This window comes from Schistocerca piceifrons, chromosome 11 (genome assembly GCF_021461385.2).
Source record: "Schistocerca piceifrons isolate TAMUIC-IGC-003096 chromosome 11, iqSchPice1.1, whole genome shotgun sequence".
In the NCBI taxonomy this organism is placed as follows: Eukaryota; Metazoa; Arthropoda; class Insecta; order Orthoptera; family Acrididae; genus Schistocerca; species Schistocerca piceifrons.
Genome location: NC_060148.1, coordinates 144,456,780 through 144,478,337, shown reverse-complemented (window position 1 = coordinate 144,478,337; position 21,558 = coordinate 144,456,780). Strand labels below are relative to the sequence as shown.

At 41.5% G+C, this 21,558-nt stretch overlaps 1 protein-coding gene across 1 annotated transcript in view; it reads left to right on the top strand.

Moving 5' to 3' along the window:
• The window catches only part of LOC124719822 (methylenetetrahydrofolate reductase), an 80,695-nt gene that overhangs the window by 41,038 nt on the left and 18,099 nt on the right, over positions 1 to 21,558 (top strand). Inside the window, exon 4 of the mRNA XM_047245011.1 lies at positions 1,628 to 1,791. Within this exon, the coding sequence (XP_047100967.1) occupies positions 1,628 to 1,791 (164 nt within the window). The remainder of the gene's footprint in view (positions 1 to 1,627; positions 1,792 to 21,558) is intronic.

Genomic DNA, 21,558 nt, shown 5'->3' with positions numbered 1-21,558 from the left:
ATATCATTTAATTTTGCTTGTTTTGTCTTAAATTGCATTAACTGAGTCTTTTCCATGTTTCATTTTAACCCATTTCAATCAAACCAGCTATCTAAGATTTCTAAAGTATTTAATACAGTTTGTGGAATTTGATCTGCAATGTTACTTTCAATGATTAAAGATGTGTCATCTGCAAATAAAACTGAGTGACACTCAGTATTAAGTGGCAGATCATTTATGTAAAACAAAAACAGAACGGGACCTAAGACAGAACCTTGGGATTCTCCATGTGAAATGGTTTTCCATTTTGAAGTTCCTCTCACTCTTACAGAATTGTATCTTGCCAATAGTAAGCAGAAGGTACACTTTAATGTTTCTGCTCTGGATTTCTAGATGTTTCAAGAGGTATGGTGGGACTCTTCATTGTTTATAATTTATATCAATGATCCACTTAATATTAAGCCATGTAAATCTGTTCTGTATGCTGATGATACCACTTTAATTGCTGCTGGAAATGACATGGAGGACCTAGAGAAACAGAAGCAAAGACAACCTAAGAATTTCTAGTATCCCATTTAAAGATGATGAATGACTGTAAACCAGAATAAAATTGAAAATTTATTTAGTTAATGCAATACCAACAATGATTGTATTGTCAAACACCTGGATGTACAAGTAGATTCCAAATTAACTTGTAACCTCCACACATTTTCACTATTCACTAAGTTACCAAAGGTCGTATTCCTGTTACATAAACCTAGAGCATGTGTGAGTGAGAAAATATGATGCTTAGATCCTACATTATGAATTTTTTCATAGCCACATGACATACTGCATACTGTTTTGGGGCAGCTCTACTGGGACGAAAAGAGTTCACGGGTGTCAGAAAAAGCGTATCAGATGTGTAGTGGGGATTTTCAAAAACAAAGGACCGGGCAGGCCACTTTTCGAGAAACTGGGCATTGTAGCAGTCCCTTTATTATATATACTTAATTGCGTAGTCTACATGAAAGAAACCAGGAGAGCTACAGATTAAGGCAATCATTTCATTGTCATAAAACGTGACACAAAGAAAAGATTTAACAAATCTTTACAAGATTAAGCAAGACTGGCAACAGCTATACATACCTTGGAGTAAAACTGTTCAGTGCATGGTCAGCATGACACATTACTTCATTAAAGACCTTCAGAAATGTTTTACAAAATTGGCTTAAAAAAGAAGGCTTTCTATGCGATAGAGAATTTTTTTGATTGAACAGAAAAAGATCTAAAAATTTAATTTATACTAACTCCACATTTGTATGCAAATCTACACAATTTAACTGTTTTCTTTATTATTATTGTATGTATTATTCAATTTGTACAGACTGTTAAGATCAATAGCATACAAAATGCCAGAAGATGAAAAAAAAGAAAGATGATAAGTATCTAGTGTGGAAAAATATTCTCAAACTGCCCTGCATCTGTGGAACACATTGAGTGAATGAGGGAACAGGTAGTTCATTCTGACAAGTAAATTTCTCGTTTGCACGACTCCTGCTTCAGCGTTTTTGGTTTGCACGATTTAGCTTCAGAATTAATATTTCAGGAATATTTTATTAACATCGATGACATGAGGTGTTACGTTCAGCCAGTCTGTAATTTTCAGACAACGAGACCAGCCGGAGCGACTTTATGCACGCGATTGACCTCGTCAGGTTCGTACGGAGCCGGACAGAGGGCGAGCAGTTTGCCATCGGTGTGGCAGGGTACCCGCTGGGCCACCCCGAGAGCCGGTCACGTGAAGAGGACCTGCTGCACCTCCGAGAGAAGGTAATGTGTGCAGGGGTGGGTGTGTGACTAGGGAGTTCCTCTTTAAATTGGCGTCGTTTCTTTTTGAAGCATTTGTTACTTTTGGTAAACATTTTTGGAAAACAGTGATCAATTAATTATTATATTTTGACTAAAGTTCAGTCTTGATCACACCATTTATGTTTTAATGATATAGGTAACCGGTTTCGGTTCTTTTTACAAAACCATCATCAGACCCATGGCTCCCCTAGGATGGTAGGCGGAGCTCTCCTCGCTGCTACGCAGTCAACTGATGCGTAGCAGCGAGGAGAGCTCTGCCTACCATCCTAAGGGAGCCATGGGTCTGATGATGGTTTTGTAAAAAGAACCGAAACCGGTTACCTATATCATTAAAACATAAATGGTGTGATCAAGACTGAACTTTAGTCAAAATATAATTTGTTACTTTATCAGCATTGCACTTGCTGAAAATCTAATGAAACACCACACATCTGGAACTCATCTCACAGTAATTTTATTTTATTTTTTTTTTCATAAAAATATTAGCTCTGTTACCGCTTTGAAGTAGTTTCCTCATAAAACTGCAGGTCTGGTTGACAATTCTAGGTAGGGAACAGAATACTGTTCCAAGATTAATTTTTTTCACTTATTGAATAAAACTTCATAATTATCAAATCGGAGAGACGTCTGTTGTTCATTGACAATATACTCAGTCTGGAGACATCTGCAAATAAGATCTTCATTTGACATATGTAATACTTTCACCTTCTATGTGCACCATTTAAAGTAATTGAAAGAAAAAGCAATGATTTACTTCTTTTTTTTCTAATAATCTTCTCACACTGTATGCAGTGAATGTTTCTTACATTGATAAATTTCTCTCTGGCTGTGTACAATACAGATGTTATCAGCATTCACCATCAAATGACTCTTAACACAGACGACCCATTTTCATCGCATTAATTACACCGCCTGATTAAAAAAGTGAAACGTGCAGAAGACACGAGCAGATGTCAGTGTAACTTCGTACACGTACGTTCCATCAGTGTGTACATAAATAATTAGCTTTGCAATTATATGTGACAGAATGGCCACCACAGTGCATTAAGTGTTTTTCTCGTTTAATGTCTTATTGGGCCCGGTAGGGTACGTATGGGGTACGAATGGTGTCAAATCTCGAGTTCTCACTGTGAAGGACACGGAGGTGCCACAGACTGGTGTGAGAAAGACATTATCACTTCTCGACACAGTTAGAAAGGGGCCTTTTTGTCGATCTCTGTGCTGCCGGCCAGACGAATCATGCAGTATCTGGAATTGTGGAACGTTCAGATGCGAGTGTGGCCCCGTGTCGGACTGCTCGGGAATGTGAGGGCAGAGACAGTCGTAGCGAGTTCCCGGTCCACCACTTCTGACCGTCACAGAGGAGGATCAGCACCGCACTCACTGTAACCACTTCACGTACGTGCTTGCTGTTCAAGAAAGAGTAACAGTCCCTACCACATTATGTCTAATTTGTACTGTCGGTCGGAGACCGGTGGCAACCGGACCGGGGTATTACCGTCTGACGCACGGGCTGTCGATACTGTGACGACATGGACGGCTGCATTCGGATTGGTGCCACGACCGGGAAGTGCGGAACACTGATGAACGGTATTGCACTGCGTTTGGTGACAAATGGCCTTTTTGCACTACTCTGGGTGATCATAGTGGGCGAGTATGGTGTCAACGGGGGGGTGAGGTCCCACTCCTCTGACATTTTCTAGGGGCACAGTTGTGTTACTCGTGGCACTGTAGTACGGGGAGCTGTCAGGTACGACTTCAGATGACGGCCGGTAATGACCGAGGGAAGTCTGACAGCATGACGGGACACTGCGGACGTCCCACATCCCCGTATGTTACCTCTCTTGTGACAGTACTGTGGTGTCATTTTTCGACAGTGTCGGCCCCCATAGAGCGCTTGTTCTACGGACTACCTGTAAGCTTTGAGGAATTCCCATTACTGGCGAGATCCCGAGATCCGTCACCGATAGAACCTCTGTGGGAGTGGCTCAGATATTGACAGTTGCAGCCCGGCTCACCTCGGGACACGGTATGGAGGCTTTGTGACACCCTTCCCAATTGCATCGGTGCATGCGTACGTGCATCCGGGGTACAGTGTTGTGCTGGTAAGTGAGCTCACACTGCCAAGTTCTTCATAAATTTGATTCAGTTTTGTGGTCAATGAAATAATATCACATACCCTCTTAGCTCGTGAAGTTTCATTTTGTGTCCTCCTCCCCTTCTGGGTGCTTAACATTTTTGTCAGGTGGTATACAAAACTCAATTACAATAGTATCTTTAGTTCTTTTATTGTATTATTACAATAAAGCAGAAGGATGCTCACAGATATGCGGGTACTGTCTCGTCCCGGGTGCCACACGCTAGCTAAATGGTCACGGTGAGCTGCACTGCAAAAATCCGTGTCGACGAGAAAGTAAAGTGCCGTGTTGCTATTGTCTTCTATACTCCGAACAAAACAGAAAATGAACTAAATTGTGTGAATGGTTTGAAATAAAACTAACACCAATAACTTAAATAAAAGTATATAAATAATTACCCGATGTTGGACCTGGTAGAAAGACTTCACTGTCGATATTTGTAATACGGCACTACGAGAGGGATGAGGCACTTCGAAATGACCAATTCTCTCTTGTTCGCCCTCGGCTCAATTCTCCAGTTCCCTCGTAGTACGTGACATTAAGCACAGCTCCTCTGGAGGTGATATAGGGGTACTGATATTCTTCTGTCATCAGATTCATTTCATTTCATTGCTATGTATTCAGTTTACGCAATGTGTACTGGTATATTTAATAAAACTTTGTTGTTTATACTGGTGATAAGAGTAAATATTACACATATTTTGCAGCTGATAATATTATGTTATTGTACAATAGGAAAATTAAGGGAGATTGCTACTAACCGCATAGAGGAGGTACTGAACATCATTCAGACATATTTGATAGTAAACTGTCATGCAATGGCTTGTGCTTCACTTTAGTGGCTGCTTGACAGTCCGTCCTATCTGGATCCTTTCCACTGACACCAGCTTTCCTGAACTGCACAGGTGGGAACTCTCCCTGCAACGTATCCTCTATTCCCGGAGGGCTACTGGCCTCGATCTTCTCTAGTCCCCGTCTTCCACCTGCCTCTATCCCCTCCAGCACTCCCACTCCAGCATTACACATGCCCTCTGTTCACCAGCACACCCACGTAATTCTCTCCTCTTCACTCTCCCCTCCCACCCAGCACTTAGCAGCTAAGTGTGTGTGCGGATGTTTGTGAGTGTGCATAGTTTCTCTGTGTTTGGAAGGTGACAGAAAATGAGGTACTACATAAAAAAACAATTTGTATTGTTTTCTTTCAATGGCCATGCCTTATATTTACTCATTAATCTTTTTAAAAGCTAAGATTATGCAAGCTTTTGTGTGTAGGACTTCTGCAACTCAGAGGCATGATAATTATTTGGAGAGACCCACTTCAGTTGTACTAATATTTATTCAAACCACGACTGGTTCTGAGATTTTAAAATCCTATCTGCAGGTGTAGGATATTATTGTATTTGACAATATTGTGAAAAGGAAAGTTGCTGCTCACCATATAGATGAGGTTCTGAGTCACAGATTGGCACAACAATAAGACTGTCACAAATATAGCTTTTGGCTAGTAAGGTCTTAGCCAAATTAGACCCCCCCCCCCCCCCCCCCCTAGATATTGATCTCCACCTCATACATGGCTACATCATATATCAGTACCTCCATCCTTACCAAACCTACTAACCACCAGCAATATCTCCACTTTGACAGCTGCCACCCATTACATACAGAGAAGTCCCTTCCATACAGCCTAGCCACCTGAGGACGTCGTATCTGCAGTGACAAGTGGTCCCTCTCAAAATATTCTGAGGGTCTCACTGAAACCTTCACAGACCGTAATTATCCTCCCAACCTTGTACAAAAACAAATCTCCTGTGCCTTATCTTTTCAGTCTGCCACGACCTCACAAAGTCCCACTGTCCGGCCACAGAGGAGTGTTCCTCTCGTAACAAAGTACTACCCAGGACTGGAGCAACCAAATTACATTAACCGCTAGGGTTTCTACTACCTCTTGTCGTGCCCTGAAATGAGAAATGTCCTGCCCACTATCCTTCCCACATCTCCCACAGCAGTATTCTGCCACCCACCAAACCTACAAAATATCCTTGTCCATCCCTACACAACTCCTGCTCCCAACCCCTTACCTCATGGCTCATATCCCTAAATAGACCTAGATGGAAGACCTGTCCCATACATCTTCCCGGCATCACCTACTCCAATTCGGCCACAAACAACGTCTATCCCGTTAAAACCAGTCAAGTGATCTACAAGCTATGTTGCAACCACTGGGATCATTCTTTGTGGGCAGGACAACTAATAGCCTCTTCCCTGTTCCCATTCCAGCACTACACAGCCCTCTATTCCACCAACACAGCCAGTCTTTTTTACTTGTCTTGTTTTCCGCTACCCCCCCCCCCCCCTCTCCCCTGCCCTCCGTCTAACCTCTCGACTGCATCTAGCTGCCCCACTCTCCAACTCGTCCCTGTATGTTGCCAGCAGCACTTTACCGTCCCCCACCCTTACCCTCTCTCCCTGCCCCAGCCTCCACGTTACCCCTACCTGGTAGCCTCACCCATAATGTTCTGCTGCTCGCAGTCTGGCTACAGCGGCTAGAGACTGTGGTCACGTGTGTGTGTGTGTGTGTGTGTGTGTGTGTGTGTGTGTGTGTCAGTCATCTATTTTTGACAAAGGCCTTACTGGTCGGAAGCTTTATTTGTGATAATCTTTTTTTGTGCCTATGTGCGACTCAGCATCTCCGCTATATGGTGAGTAGTAACTGTCCTTTTCATAACATTGTTACATTCCTTCCTAGATTTTCAGTTGTTGAATAATAATTATGATAATATTATAATATTAATATAGTAATTTTAAAGAAGATTCATCCTCTTTGCACTTAGTGCACCACTACCCTTGTCTTTACTTGATTTGTCTGCAAAATGGGATTGTATATGGGTATGTTACAGCTAAGTAAGATAGTGGAAGACTAATTTCACTTCATAATAAGTAAATAATTAGAACTGAAACTGATGTACAGTATTTATTACAATAATGCGATCATGGATTTTCATAACATGAAATTATAACAACAACAATGTGTAATATTACTTACTTTTGTCTGTAGGAGTCCTTGTAGCATTCTCCTGTTCATTCTATTCTTCCAGTGTGACTTCTTCTGAGTCTTGTGAATTGAAGTGGCTGACATTCTCACGAACTCTATCTCATTTCGTGCAGAGCTTCAAGCAGTGGAGGCCTGTTTTTTGGTAGTTACATGAGCACCCATGACACACAGTTTTGCATTTGAATGTGATATATGTCAGAATAACATTACTTCCATAGCCTGATGAGGAATTGTTTACAACACTCCATGACAGCCTCCTTGTCTACATGTGGATCCTTCAGTTTCTATATGTCCTGTTTCAATTCATGGTATTTCGTCAGTGTAGTGATGTATTTTACCTTGTGCTGTTTGTAAAAGTACAGAAGTAATGTCACAGCCGCCGACTGCATGCAAAAACAGGATATCCTCTCAAGTGGAAAATAAAATTGCTTTAGGATTTTTCCTTTTCCTTGGTTTCAATAATACTACATTACTTTGTTGAATGAGGCCTGACAGAATGACGAGAAGATTCACGACTTACCCACCAATTATGACAATTGAATGTGTGGGGTCAAAGATAAGGCGGTGTGGATAATCGAGGTATCAGCATCTTCCACATCTTGCTTTGGCCAATATGTTTATTACCACTGATATGAAGTGATCCTTGATCTTTGAATTAAAGAGGAATTTTTCACGAGGGACACGTGTTACCATTGTTTGTTTGAAGATTACTTTTCTTCACTCATTCTCGTTGGTGCTAGTGCTCAGCTTGTCAAAACTACAATAGATCCTGAATTGTACTTCCATTGAGTTAAGGAACACTACTGGCACAGATATCCAAAAATGACTGCCCAATGTGCCAAACTGCTCGATGTAATAGGCGTCCCCCATCAGGAGTGGGAGGTCAGTGCCACCTTAATCCTTCACCACAGCAAGCATCAGCCACAAACCACTCCAATAACATTGTGACACTAGAGGGTGGATTCGGCAATGGATGTGCGACAACGTGCAGTAAGAGGGCAGGGGGTGGGCCACGAGGTGGCCCAGCTCGGCTTTTAAATCGCGCTAACTTCAACAGGTGCTGCACGCCATATAGTCGATCTGATGAAAAAAGTCACTGAGACCTATTTTTTGGGAAACTGTATCCTCTTATTTTCATAAATCATCGGTGTTCCCGGAAATTGTGTTGTTTCTGTGTTATAAGCAGAAAACCCAAAAAAGTCCCATTTTTTGAAGGTTTTTTCCTTTTTTGACCGATTTATGGGCAGAAATTTTGGTGAGACTTCGAAAACTTTAAATTGGTACCCTCAAAAACACGTAGATAGCTTGCAAAAAAACTTCTACAAAACTTTCCGCTGTTTGGTCTTTCTTAGCACCATTTGACTTATTGTAAAATTATACTAGGATATGAAGATGGTATGGTATTGAAATCAAAGGACACATTAACAAATGATATGGCAGGAATAAAACCTAATTCACAGGGGGGAGGAGGGGGGGGACATTAAATATGGTGTCCCCCAAGATTCTGTGCTTGGTCCATTTCTGTTCCATCACATCTACATCCATGCTGTTCAGACCACTGTGATGTGCACTGCAGAAGCTACTTCCTGTTCTACAAGTCATCGGGGTTTCTTCCCATTCCATTCACATACTTATAAATACAATTCCAGTATACTCTGTTAAAAAAAAATTAACCTTTATTCTGCTCATTGTAGGGCTCCTTTATTTCATGTGTGATATCCTTTTTTTATTTCCTTTATGTGTTATGCATTTCATTTATGTAGTTAAATTATTTTTTAAAATATCCCTGTTCTATTTTAATGATTTACCTAGGATATTTGTGGACTCTTCCAGAATTTTGTTTGCTGATTACAAGTGTATTGATAAAGGACATAAACACATCACTACCAGATGCAGACTGGAGAGAAGTGGAACAGCCTTACAGGTTAATTACAGCAAACATCTCATCCATTAACCTTGCAAGTACTCAAGTTGTGCAGTTACAAAGAAATACCACTGTTTTACAGGCTCTAGAAGTTGAGATCAATGGGCTTACACTGGGTGAGGCTCCACGTGTGAAGTTCCTGAGCATCTAGATAGATAATAAACTGATGTGGCACTAGCACATGGATGAGTTAACCAAAAAGCTCATTTCTGCCTGCTTTGTGCTTTGAAATCTCTCATTGTTTTGATCTGCAGATGGTATTACTAGCATAATTTCAGTCCGTGCTCTCCTATGGCATATTCGTATGGTCTGACTGGCTAAGATAAAAAAGTATACATGCTACAGAAGCAAGCAGTAAGAATGTAGTATAAAGTTGATAAGCAAACATCTTAGAGAAGGCTCTTCAAAGATATAATGACAGTTTAAACTAGAGTGAACACAAGAGAATGAGTAACAGCAAACAAGAATTCTCTCAGTAAGCGAGTGCAAGCAAGTAGAGTTCGGCTGTGCTGTGTTCGGTTTCCATTCATTCGTGTTCCAGGGGTTTGTCTATCTTATAGAGAACCATGAAAGGATGGTCTGAGAAGAATATGATGTTGGTGATGTAAGAATATAAGCACCGTAGGTGCTTCTGGCAAAAGGAAAGGAAGAAAATATTGTTAGAAAATTGCTGAAGTGCTGAAAGGTGCAACTAGGGCTGAGAGAAATGTGATAAATTTCCAAATGTTTCCATCAGGTGGGAATGGAGAGAATGAGCACAAGCTTCATATTTCTTTTTATTAAAATTAAAAGCACATAAATTTGCCCAAAAATAAAACTGGAAAGATGTATCTATTATGCTGATTAAAATTAAAAAGTTAAAATTTGAACATTTTTAGCTAGGCATCACACTGATTGTTATCGATATAAAATAATATGAGAAATTTACTGTTACCACTCAAACCTTATGATGATAACACTAAACTTGTTGTTTTGTGTGATAAAATTAAAAATGTATGAAAGACTGGTTATTCTAGTTATACAGCTGTTGTGTCCCTGTTGTGTTAGAGATTTTTATTGATAAATCAAAATGTTTTACACGGGATAACACTATCAGTCCTATAACATAATATGTAGCAGATTTTATCAAGTAGCCTACGTGACGTTATCACGAAAAGGATAGATTGCAGCTCATCACATAGCGGAGATATTCAGTTGTAGATGGGCACGACAAAAAGACTGTCGAAGCTTTTGGCCAAAAAGGGCTTAATCCGAATTAGACAACATACACATACACTCACACAATTGCAACTCACACACACAACCACCGTCTCTGGGTGCTGAGGCCAGACTCGGCCTCTGGCCCCAACACACTAGTATTTCACAGATGCTTCATCAACTTAAATGGCAATGCCTGGAGGGGAGACATTCTTTTCGTGAAACACTGTTGAGAAAATTTAGATAACTTGCATGCAAAGTTGACTGCAGAACGAATCTACCGCCGCTAACATACATTTTGTGTAAGGACCGTGAAGAAAAGATAAGAGAAATGGGCTCGTATGAGGCATGTGGGCAGTTGTTTTTTCCTCACTCTGTTTGTCAGCGGAAGAGGAAAGGAAATGACTAGTAGTGGTACACGGTGCCCTCTGCCATGCACCGCACAGTGGCTTGTGAAGTATTTATGTAGCTACAGATATAGATAGTCCATTTCTTCCAGTAATGGAATCGACACATCTCGTGTAGCAGTGGCAAAGACTTCCACAATTTGCTCTCACGACACACAGTCATATCTCGAGGTGATGGTGACACAAAGTCACTGTCTTTGACAGAGCCCCATAAAAAGAAGTTGCACGGTGTTGTTTCTGGGGCCACCTTGACGATGCTTTGTCTGCAAGATCAGTGCGACCTATCCGACACTGATGTTCATTCAGGTATGTGGAAGTGGAGTGGAGCTCCTATTCTGTCGGTAAATGAAATGTCTCGAGTCCTCTTCACTGGAGTGTCCCCAGATAGAGTATCCCATTCCAATTCTTCCTACAAAGACAAATTGCCCATAAAACTTTGTTCTGCTCGTGGCAGTGAGAACATTAGAAACTCTGACATGCTCGAAGATTAGTCGAGGGTGTTCCAAATTCCAGATTCAAACATTATGCCAGTCTACTGTGTTGTCGCTGAAGACTACATTGTCCATGAAATCGTCATTTTTATGGGAAACTGAACATGTCTACACTGAAAACAGTGTTTTTTTTCTCTCTCTCTTTTTTGATGTGAAATTCAGTAAATGTCTGCACAAGTTGCCACTCATGAGCCTTGAATTTAAAACATTTAGGCGAACATCCCAGTCTGTCAACTGGGGCTATGCTAACTCCTAGACTGACTGTGAGGGCTGCATTGGAAGGATTACTGCATTCCATACACTGTCTCCTATAACACAGGAGCTGTGCAGTGCTTTTGCCATTTGCATAGGCAGCCTACCTCTATTAGTTATCTGTGCCAATGCTTAATGCACAAGGGCTATTCGGAAAGTAAGTTACGGTCGGCCGCGAACTGGAAACCGCTGTGAAAATCTGACGAAGCTGTGCACAGGTATGTCGGACAGTGTGTCTAGTGTGCCGGTCGATCCCACCACGTCGCTCCTTTTGTTCCGAGTGCACAGAGAGCACATAAAGGTGCCTAGGAAACGGCGTCTCCTGCCGATTGTGAGGGCCCGGTGAGAGATTTCGCCTGGTGTCGTGCGGCCCACGTAACGCAGCTGTTGTGTGGTTCATTCCTCCTGGCAGTTTTCTGCTGCCGTCTGCAGGGGAATGGAGATGCTCCTGCAGCGTTTTCGATGGGACGTGTGTTACGTCCCACAGTACAGCTGCCCCTGTGTTTCAGCTCTGCTCACATGGACCGCTGTCTTTGAAGACAATATTTTGGCACAGTCAACCGGCTGTATCGGTGAAAGCACGGGCAGCTGCCTTTTACGATGAGAGTTGGCATGACGCTACGACAAATGTCTAAGTCGGAGTGGCGACTATGTAGAGAAGTAGCTGGAAGGTGTACCTAACTGTTGCAAACAAAACATTTTTGATTTTCACAGTGGATTCCATTCTGCAAATGATTGGACCTTACTTTTCAAATAACTCTTGTAGTTCTCATTACGTGATCGGCCTCGAACTGTCACTGGAAGTTGCTTCAAACTGTGGTAACGGGTGTCATCTTCGCACGTTCCACATTACAAAATGCTTTCTGTTGTCGTGTGAGCACCGTCTCGAAAAACCTGTTATCTTGGGAATGCTGGTATTTCAGGTAAAGCTTGAAGCTTGGAGTATCTAATAGCAGTCATTGTCAGTGACACTGCTCCCCACACGCTGGACAGCTAGAGTGGAGGGCTTGATGGATCAAGAAAGTCTGGAGATAGAAGCCCATTAAAGAAAGATTTAATAGGATGAAATAGCATACTACCAATATGGAATCAATATCCATCAATCAATCCTAAATTTACACGCTACTCGACAGCAATTCACCCAGAAGCACTTTACACAACAGAACGCCTAACTTTGAACAAAAAGACGATGATGGAATTATTGGAAATCACTCGAAGAAAAATACTGAGGAAAATTTTCGGACCAGTTAAAGAGCAAACAGAGTACAAAAGAAGTCATTACATTGAACTTTATACAAAAGCAAGCAATGGAAAAACGAGGATGGAATAATGATAATATTATCAAAAGGATAGACTGCTATTCACCATAAAGCAGAGATGTCAAGTTGCAGGCACACACCAGGAAAGGACTACTAAACACGTAAGCTTTCGACCAGAAGGCCTTCTTCTGAAATAGACAAAACACGCACACAAAACGCACATACACGCAAACACAGCTCACAGATACGTGACCACTGTCACTACACTTAAACTTTGTGTTCTGCCTTACGGCAGGTCTCGTCGTAGGGGAAGCCTCATCAAAGAGGTCCACCGCACGAGCGTCTAGGGAAGTGATTTAAGCTAGTGCCGAGGCCAGACTGCCAAATTACCCCGCAGGTTACTGAGGGAAGACTGCCACTCGGAAAGAAATTACAGGGCTCCGTAGATGTCCATAAGAAACCCAAGAAGAAGACTGGAGCCACTTGGACAGAACAAAGGAGGCAGAAAGATTGAGAAATGATGAAAGAAATACAGTGGGGAAAAAAAGAAGAAACTGTTAAAATAACTGTAGTTGACCGCAGCTCTTGCGTAAAAGGAGAAGATAAGGAGAAGAAAGGGTATAATCAATTTCAGACACTCTGTTTGATGAGACTTAGAATTAACTCCCCTAATTATTAGCAGTACATGTGATTTGTTACTAGCATACTCTACAGAAGTGGCCTGCTGTGGTTGCATAACCAGACTCTTTTTCATATTCCTGAATGAATGCTGAATTTTATTGTGGTTCTAAAACAATTACATTTTCCTAATTGTCATACAGGTATTTAGGATTGACTGGTTCATATAGAAGCACTGCTGGAGTAAGTTATTTATTAATTAATTAGAAACCATATTTATTAGAATAACATATGTTCCACTTTTCCTCGTAATCTACTGGATCGATCTGAACAAAACCTGGTACAAACATCATTTACTGTCTGGATAGAAGTGAACCGTCTACCTCTCAAAGGGTTGGGGGTCAAAAAGAAGTTAAGCTCATGATGCATAAGTACCCAGACTTTATTCATCCAGTATTTAAGAATAAGAATGGTCAGTGACTCAAAAAAACTACACATAATTTCAAACCCTAATGAGAGTTTTTCTTGGTGACACCCCCACAAAATGACAAAAGAAAAAAAAGTTTATCGCTTACTATATTTTCACTGTTCTTGCAGTCAAACTGCTGCATCAGGCATGACCACTTAATTTATAACTTTTTTACTACTAATTGTATTTGCAAAACAATTTTCACACACTATTCACATATACCACTGAATGTACTTGCAACACAATATCACTTAGTTCAGACGCTTGATAAAATGCCGTATCGTACTAGTTTGTTAGTCAGTTTCATGTTCCGTGGATCATTTTGCACAAAAAAGCGTACTGATGTGGAGTGAGTCATTTTATATTCACATCGCAAATTAATTTGTACGTATGATTATGTGCTGAACCTTTCTGAGATTGGGTCTTTTTTCTACATTTTACTTTATTTCTTCTTTAATACTAACTCTTATTTGCAACACATTTCTCAGATAGTGTGCACATATACCAATGCATCTGCAAAATTATATCATTGTAAGACACACAGTTCAGGAGATGTGACTTAATAAACAATGAACTGTGTGAAAACAAAATTAGAGGGTGAAATTTGCTAGAGAAAAGATGAAATATGCACACAAATATGTGTGAAGTATATTAAACGTACACTAATAAGCCAGAACATTACTACCACTGCCCACCGTGACATCGGATGCTGCCGGGTGGTGTTGCGGGCACGTGATGCAGTAACAAAGTTATGTAAGCGGAGCAGATGTGGACAGGGGTCACCCTAGCAAAGATGCTGTTGTTGTGGTCTTCATCCTGACACTGGTTTGATGCAGATCTCCATGCTGATCTATCCTGTGCAAGCTCCTTCATCTCCCAGTACCTACTGCAGCCTACATCCTTCTGAATCTGCTTAGTGCATTCATCTCTTGGTCTCCCTTTACAATTTTTATCCTCCATGCTGCCCTCCAATACTAAATTGGTGATCCCTTGATGCTTCAGAATGTGCCCCACCGACCGATCCCTTCTCCTAGTCAAGTTATGCCACGAATTTCTCTTCTCTCCAATTCTATTGAACACCTCCTCATTAGTTATGTGATCTATCCATCTAATCTTCAGCATTCTTCTGTAGCACCACATTTCGAAAGCTTTTATTCTCGTCTTGTCTAAACTATTTATCATCCACATTTCACTTCCATACGTGTCTACACTCCATACAAATACTTTCAGAAACAACTTTCTGACACTTAAATCTATACTCGATGTTAACAAATTTCTCTTCTTCAGAAACGCTTTCCTTGCCATTGCCAGTTTACATTTTATATCCTCTCTACTTCGACCATCATCAGTTATTTTGCTCCCCAAATAGCAAAACTCATTTACTACTCTAAGAGTCTCATTTCCTAATCTAGTTCCTGCAGCATCACCGGATTTAATTCGACTACATACCATTATCCTCGTTTTGCTTGTGTTGATTTTCATCTTATATCCTCCTTTCAAGACACTGTCCATTCCGTTCAGCTGCTCCTCCAGGTCCTTTGCGTCTCTGACAGAATTACAATGTCATCGGCGAACCTCAAAGTTTTTATTTCTTCTCCATGGATTTTAATTCCTACTCCAAATTTTTCTTTTGTTTCATTTACTGCTTGCTCAATATACAGATTGAATAACATCGGGGATAGGCTACAACCCTGTCTAACTCCCTAGCAAAGATATGGGCTGCAAATGGAGAAATCCATTGAGGTAAGTGACTTTCACAAAGGGCACATTATTATTACACAGAGCCCATGAATGAGTATCTTGAAAATGGCAAAGCTGGTCGAATGTTCACGTCTTACTGTCTCGAGCATCTACGCAAAGCAGTAGAAGCACAGTGAAACCACCACTAGGCACTAAATGATCGGATGTGCACGACTCGCAGAATGTGGGTTCAGAGGCTCGTCTGCTCGGTAAAGTAGGATGTGGTCTGTGGTATCTCTGCCAAAAGAGCACAATGCTAGTTCATGCGCAAGTGTTTTGGAGCATACCGTTCATTGTACATTGTCGAACGTGGAGCTCCACAGCAGACTGTCCCTACACGTTCACGTGTCGACCCGCCGACATCGTAAAATACAGTTGCAGTGGGCACGGGGCCCTCAGGATTGGGCCGTCAGTCAACGGATACGTGTCGGCTCTTCGGGCAAATCAAATTTTTGCTACACTAGGTCGACGGTCGTCTTCACAAATGCCACCATCTACGTGAACGGCGGCTTAAAATGTGCAGTGTGACACGGATGGAGGCTGGTGGGAGCAGTACTACGCTATGGGAGACACTGTTCTGTGCTCGCACGGGACCTCTGGTAGTAATTGAAGACTTGCCGACAGCTGCGAACCATCTGCACTCGTTCACACTCGGTGTCTTCCCCGACGGCAATGTAATCTTTCAGCAGTATAATTGTCCGTGTCTCGGTGCCAGAACTGTGCTACTGTGGCTCGAGGAGCATTATAGTGAATTTATGCTACGTCTCGGTTACCAAATTTGCCCGATGTAAATCCAATGGAACCCATCTGGGTCACTATCGGGTGCCACCAGCGTGTACGCAGATCGGCAGCCCCATTATTTACGTGAATTATTTGACCTGTGCATTGACATCTGATGCCACGTACCTCCACAAACTTGCAAAGAAACTGTCGGATGCCCGATACGTGGAATCGGTGACGTATTCTGTTCCGAAGACGGACAAACGAGCTATGAAGCAGGTAGTCATAATGCTTGGGCTCATCAGTCTATGTGACATGTGCATACACAACTTCTACATCTACATCTACATATAGACTCTGCTAGACACCAAGCGGTGTGTCGTGGAGGACACAATTCGCACCTAAGTCATATTTCCCCCCCTCTGTTCCACTCGCGGATTGCGCGAGGGAAAAACGACTGTCTGAATGCCTCAGTACGAGCTCTTATTTCCCTTATCTTTGAATGATGATCATTATGCGATTTGAAAGTTGGTGGTAATAATATATGCTCTACATCCTCGGCAAAGATTGGATTTCAGAATTTAGTGAGCAGCGCCTTCTGTTTAGCGCGTCGTCTATCTACAAGTGTGTCCCACTACAAACTTTCCATGAGCTTTGTAACGCTCCCGCGATGGCAAAATGTACCAGTCACGAATCTTGCCACTCTTCTTTGGACCTTCTCAATCTTTTGAACCAGACCCAACTGGTAAGGGTCCCATACAGACGAACAATACTCTAAGACTGGACGAACTAACGTATTGTAAGCTACTTCCTTTGTTGAAGGACTGCATCGCTTCAAGATTCTACCAATAAACCACAATGTAGAGTTCACCTTACCTGTTACTTGTGTGATCTGATCATTCCATTTGAGATCATTTCGAATAGTCACACCCAGATACTTGACTGATGTTACCGCTTCCAAAGACTGATCATTTATTTTGTACTCGTACATTAATGGGGATTTTCACCTTGTTATATGCTGTAGGTTACACTTACTAATATTGAGAGATAACTGCCAGTCATTACACCACACATTTATTTTCTGCAAATCCTCATTGATTTGTTCACAACTTTCGTGTGATACTACTTTCCTGTAGACTACAGCATCATCGGCAAACAGTCTAAGGCCGCTGTCAATACCATCAACCAGACCGTTTACGTAAAGCATAAAAAGCAGTGGACCTATTACGCTGCACTGGGGCACATCTGAATTTGGCTTCTTTCTGTTGAAGTCACCCTGTTCAGGACCACATACTGCTCCCTGTCTGTTAGAAAACTTTCTATCCAACCGCATATGTCATCGGATAAACCGTAAGCGCACATTTCTTGTAGCAAGTGACAGTGCGGAACTGAGTCGAACGCCTTTCGAAAGTCGAGAAATATGGCATCAACCTGCGGGACGGTATCTAGAGCCTGTTGTATATTGTGCACAAAGAGGGCCAGCTGTGTCTCGCATGACCGCTGTTTCCTAAAACTGTGCTGGTTTCTGCAGATGAGCTTCTCAGAGTCTAGAAAGGTCATTATGTCTGAACACAAAATTTGTTCCACGATTCTACAACAAACTGATGTCAGTGAAATTGGCCGGTAATTATGTGCATCCAATTTTCTACCCTTTTTATAGATTGCTATGACCTGGGCCTTCTTCCAGTCCCGTGGAACTTTCCGCCATTCCAATGATCTCTGATAGATGACGGATAAGAATGGTGCTATATCTGTAGCATAGTCAACATAAAATCTTACGGGGATACCGTCTGGGCCAGATGTCTTCCTGGCGTCTAAGGATCTTAACTGTTTTACAATCCCAGATACACTAAACACTATGTCAGCCATCCTTTCGTTTGTTTGATAATTGAAAGGGGGAATGGTGCTGCAGTCCTCTATCGTAAATGAGTTTTTGAAAGCTAGGTTTAGAATTTCGGCCTTAAGACATAGGTAAAAATCTGTCTCGATTTGAGTCAATCTTGGTATACGTGTTATTTATTACCAGGAAAGAAATACTGTGGCGGTAAGAGCCAGCATCTTGCATTTGGGGTGGGGGTGATGGACAGAGAAGCATGGGGGAGGAGGAGATGGAGAGACAGAGAGAGGGGAGGAAATTGACAGAGACAGGAGGAAGGACAAGATGGACAAAGGGGGGAGGTGGGGCGGGTGGGGGGGGGGGGGGGGGGGGGGGAAGAAGAAAATGGACTAACAGAAGATTAGCATAGGTACATACCTGCGAATTGCAAGTTACTCAGCTAGGTAGATTATGAAAGTCTGTCTTGGTGCCAGCTGGAGTGGCCGAGCGGTTCTAGACGCTACAGTCTGAAACCGTGCGACCGCTACGGTCACAGGCTCGAATCCTGCCTCGGGCGCAGATGTGTGTGGTGTCCTTAGGTTAGTTAGGTTTAAGTAGTTCTAAGTTCTAGGGGACTGATGACCTCAGAAGTTAAGTCCCATAGTGCTCAGAGCCATTTGAACCATTTTTTTTCCTGTCTTGGTCACATGTTATGTTGTTATAATGAACTAACTACTGGTTTCAGCATTGCAGCCATCATCAGATTGAGATGTTTTTCAGTCCTCTCATAGAACTGAGACAAAATGAAATTTTTTATTGTTTGTGGAAACGTGTTAAGTTCAGGTTGCAAACTACAATGACCTTAAATTCTGAACGTACCTCTCTCGAATTGCCGTCCGGCTCTACTGTGTAGTACTTCCGGCAGACGATTTATTCTCTGCTGAAATTGTATCTGTGCTGAAAATCTGAAAGTTGTTATCTGTTTCTTTTAATTTCCACTAAATTAGTGGAAAGCACTTCTTCTCACGTGTGATTATATTAATCCATCAATTACAGTACCTCAACACTTCGTACAATGTTTGTGTAGAATACGAATTACGATATTACGCTTGCTCGGTACAACTCAGTTGACAGTTACCTTTAGATTGACAGTTCAGCTGCTTCTCTTTTTCCGAGATGTAAGACTCTGCGTCAATATACTTGTTACTCTGTGGTGTGTGGTGCATCTTCGAGCAGGGCAGTCATGCTAACTGGCAGGGACTGCGAATAGTAATACAGTTGCTATTGTTGTCCCGCCTTGCAGAAACACTTTATCTGTTCCAGAACCCGTGTATGTGTTCTGATAACAGGTTTCTGGTCAGTATGAGCTTCTAAATCACTTAAATAAAAGAAAATATACTTTCCTGGGTGGTGATGATCATTTGTCAGTACTTCAGACATTGTGCAACATACCACTTTAACAGAGTGATATGTTACACCACAAGGTCTAAAAATTTCAGTAGCGACACATAGGCATGCTGTCAGTACAAGCGGAGCAACATATCACCTTTGGAAAAGTGATGTGTTATGCAGTGTCTACGGCTGATGAATGGTGATCACCACAGTGAAAGTATTTTTTGATGCTAATCAGTTTAAATGTTGCATACAGTATGGAAGTTTGTTATTGTTTGTCCACATATAGTGGCTAGTATGGTCGTGGTGTGTCTCTGAGGTGGGACAGTGACGGCAGTTTTACTACCCGTTGTGGTACCTGCTGGTGTGGCAGTTACTCTTTGCTGTGATATCCCGGCTCAGAGAAACAGCACGTGACAACAAAAAAAGAGGTGTGCCACAACGAAGGTACTTACATCGTAGATGACGAGAGAAGTTTCCGTTACCTATCACATTCGTACAGAACTGTCATTATATCATACAGAAGGCATGTAATGTCATAGCCGATGAATGCACAAAAGTTGTATATGAAGTGTTACCGTACAACAACATTGTAACCGAAGACACAATGTAAGAAGAAGTCAGAAGTGCGTTTTACTATTTCGAAAGTTGATCATAGCTGGTAGGTTCCAGCACAGGGACAGCTATAGAGGTGAAGAAGTCCACATCAAGAACTGCCTGACTACATGCGTACATGTTGTTGTTGTTGTTGTTGTTGTTGTTGTAGTTTTTAAATCTGATGATGGCTACAAAGCTGAAACCGGTACTCAATTGTAATGAAGTAACATGTGACCAAAAATTACACATTCACACTCTAATCCCATACAAAGGTGGTCCAAACAGCCTCATTTAGAGAATTAATTACAATTTTCAACTTTAATCCATGTTAGTACTAACATAAAATTTGATTCCATGGTACGCCTTCAAGAATTAACACATTCTCAGAACCAGGATTTTATTGTCCCATCAGTGATTTGACATTATACGCAAGTAATAAAATTAGGACACATTTGTAGTAGTTAAATCCTAAGTTAATCTTGTTGTACAGCCACAAGTGAGAGTTTATTACATTACTCTCCAAAGATATGTCTACTATAATTTAAAAATTCTGTAAGGAAATAATAGCTTTTTTACAATAGGATGGTACGTAATTTTCTTTTTGACAAATCTATTTTCCCCTTTTAATTTTTTATGAATGTTCATAGCTATGTACTGTGCAGCATGGGCATATATTTTAATGTGTGACAAGGAAAATGAAATTTTTTATTTTTCTGCTATCATACTCGTGTTGAAAGTGGTTTGCTACAGTTAATTATTAACTGTAATGTGTAAATACAAACAGTTCATAAATATAAATACATGGAAGCATTAAAACCAGAAAACCTCCAATTTGTGAAAAAATCAAACTCACGTGCATAAAAGAGCTTCGAACATTTGATTACTTTACAAATGAGTCAGTGTGTTAAATGTTTTCCTTTGTGGTTGTAAGTGAGAAAAGATTTGAAATTTTGCTTAAAGTTTATTGCAAGTCGCTAAGTGCTCTCATTTTAAAATGCTGGGTGAATACACTCTGGGTAATCTGCACTCCAATTTAAGAAAAGCCAGTTTTTCGTGCATCACAGTGTTTATAACATCACACACTGAAGTGCCAAAACAACTGCTATAGGGATGCACACTCAAATACAGAGGTATGTAGTTAGGCAGAACTCGGCACCGCGGTCAGCAACACCTTTATAAGACAACAAATGTCTGGTTTAGTTGTTAGATTGGTTACTGCTGCTACAATGGCAGGTTATCAAAATTTAACAGAGTTTGAACCTGATGTTATAGCTGGCGCACGAGCGATGGGACACAGCATCTCCGAGGTAGCAATAAAGTGGGGATTCTCTTGTACGATCATTTCACGAGTGTACCGTGAATATCAGGAATCTGGTAAAACATCAAATCTCCGACATCACTGTGGCTGAGAAAGATCCTGTAAGAATGGGACAATTGCACGACACAAAACTTTACGCCTCGTCTGGGCTCATCAACATCGATATTGGACTGTCGATGACTGGAAACGTTTTGCTTGGACGGACTTTTAAATTGTATTGAGTGGATGGATGTGTACGGGTACGGAGACAACCTCTGGAATCCGTGGACCCAGCCTGTCAGCAGGGGATTGTTCGAGCTGGTGGAGGTTCTGTAATGGTGTGGAGCTTGTGCAGTTGG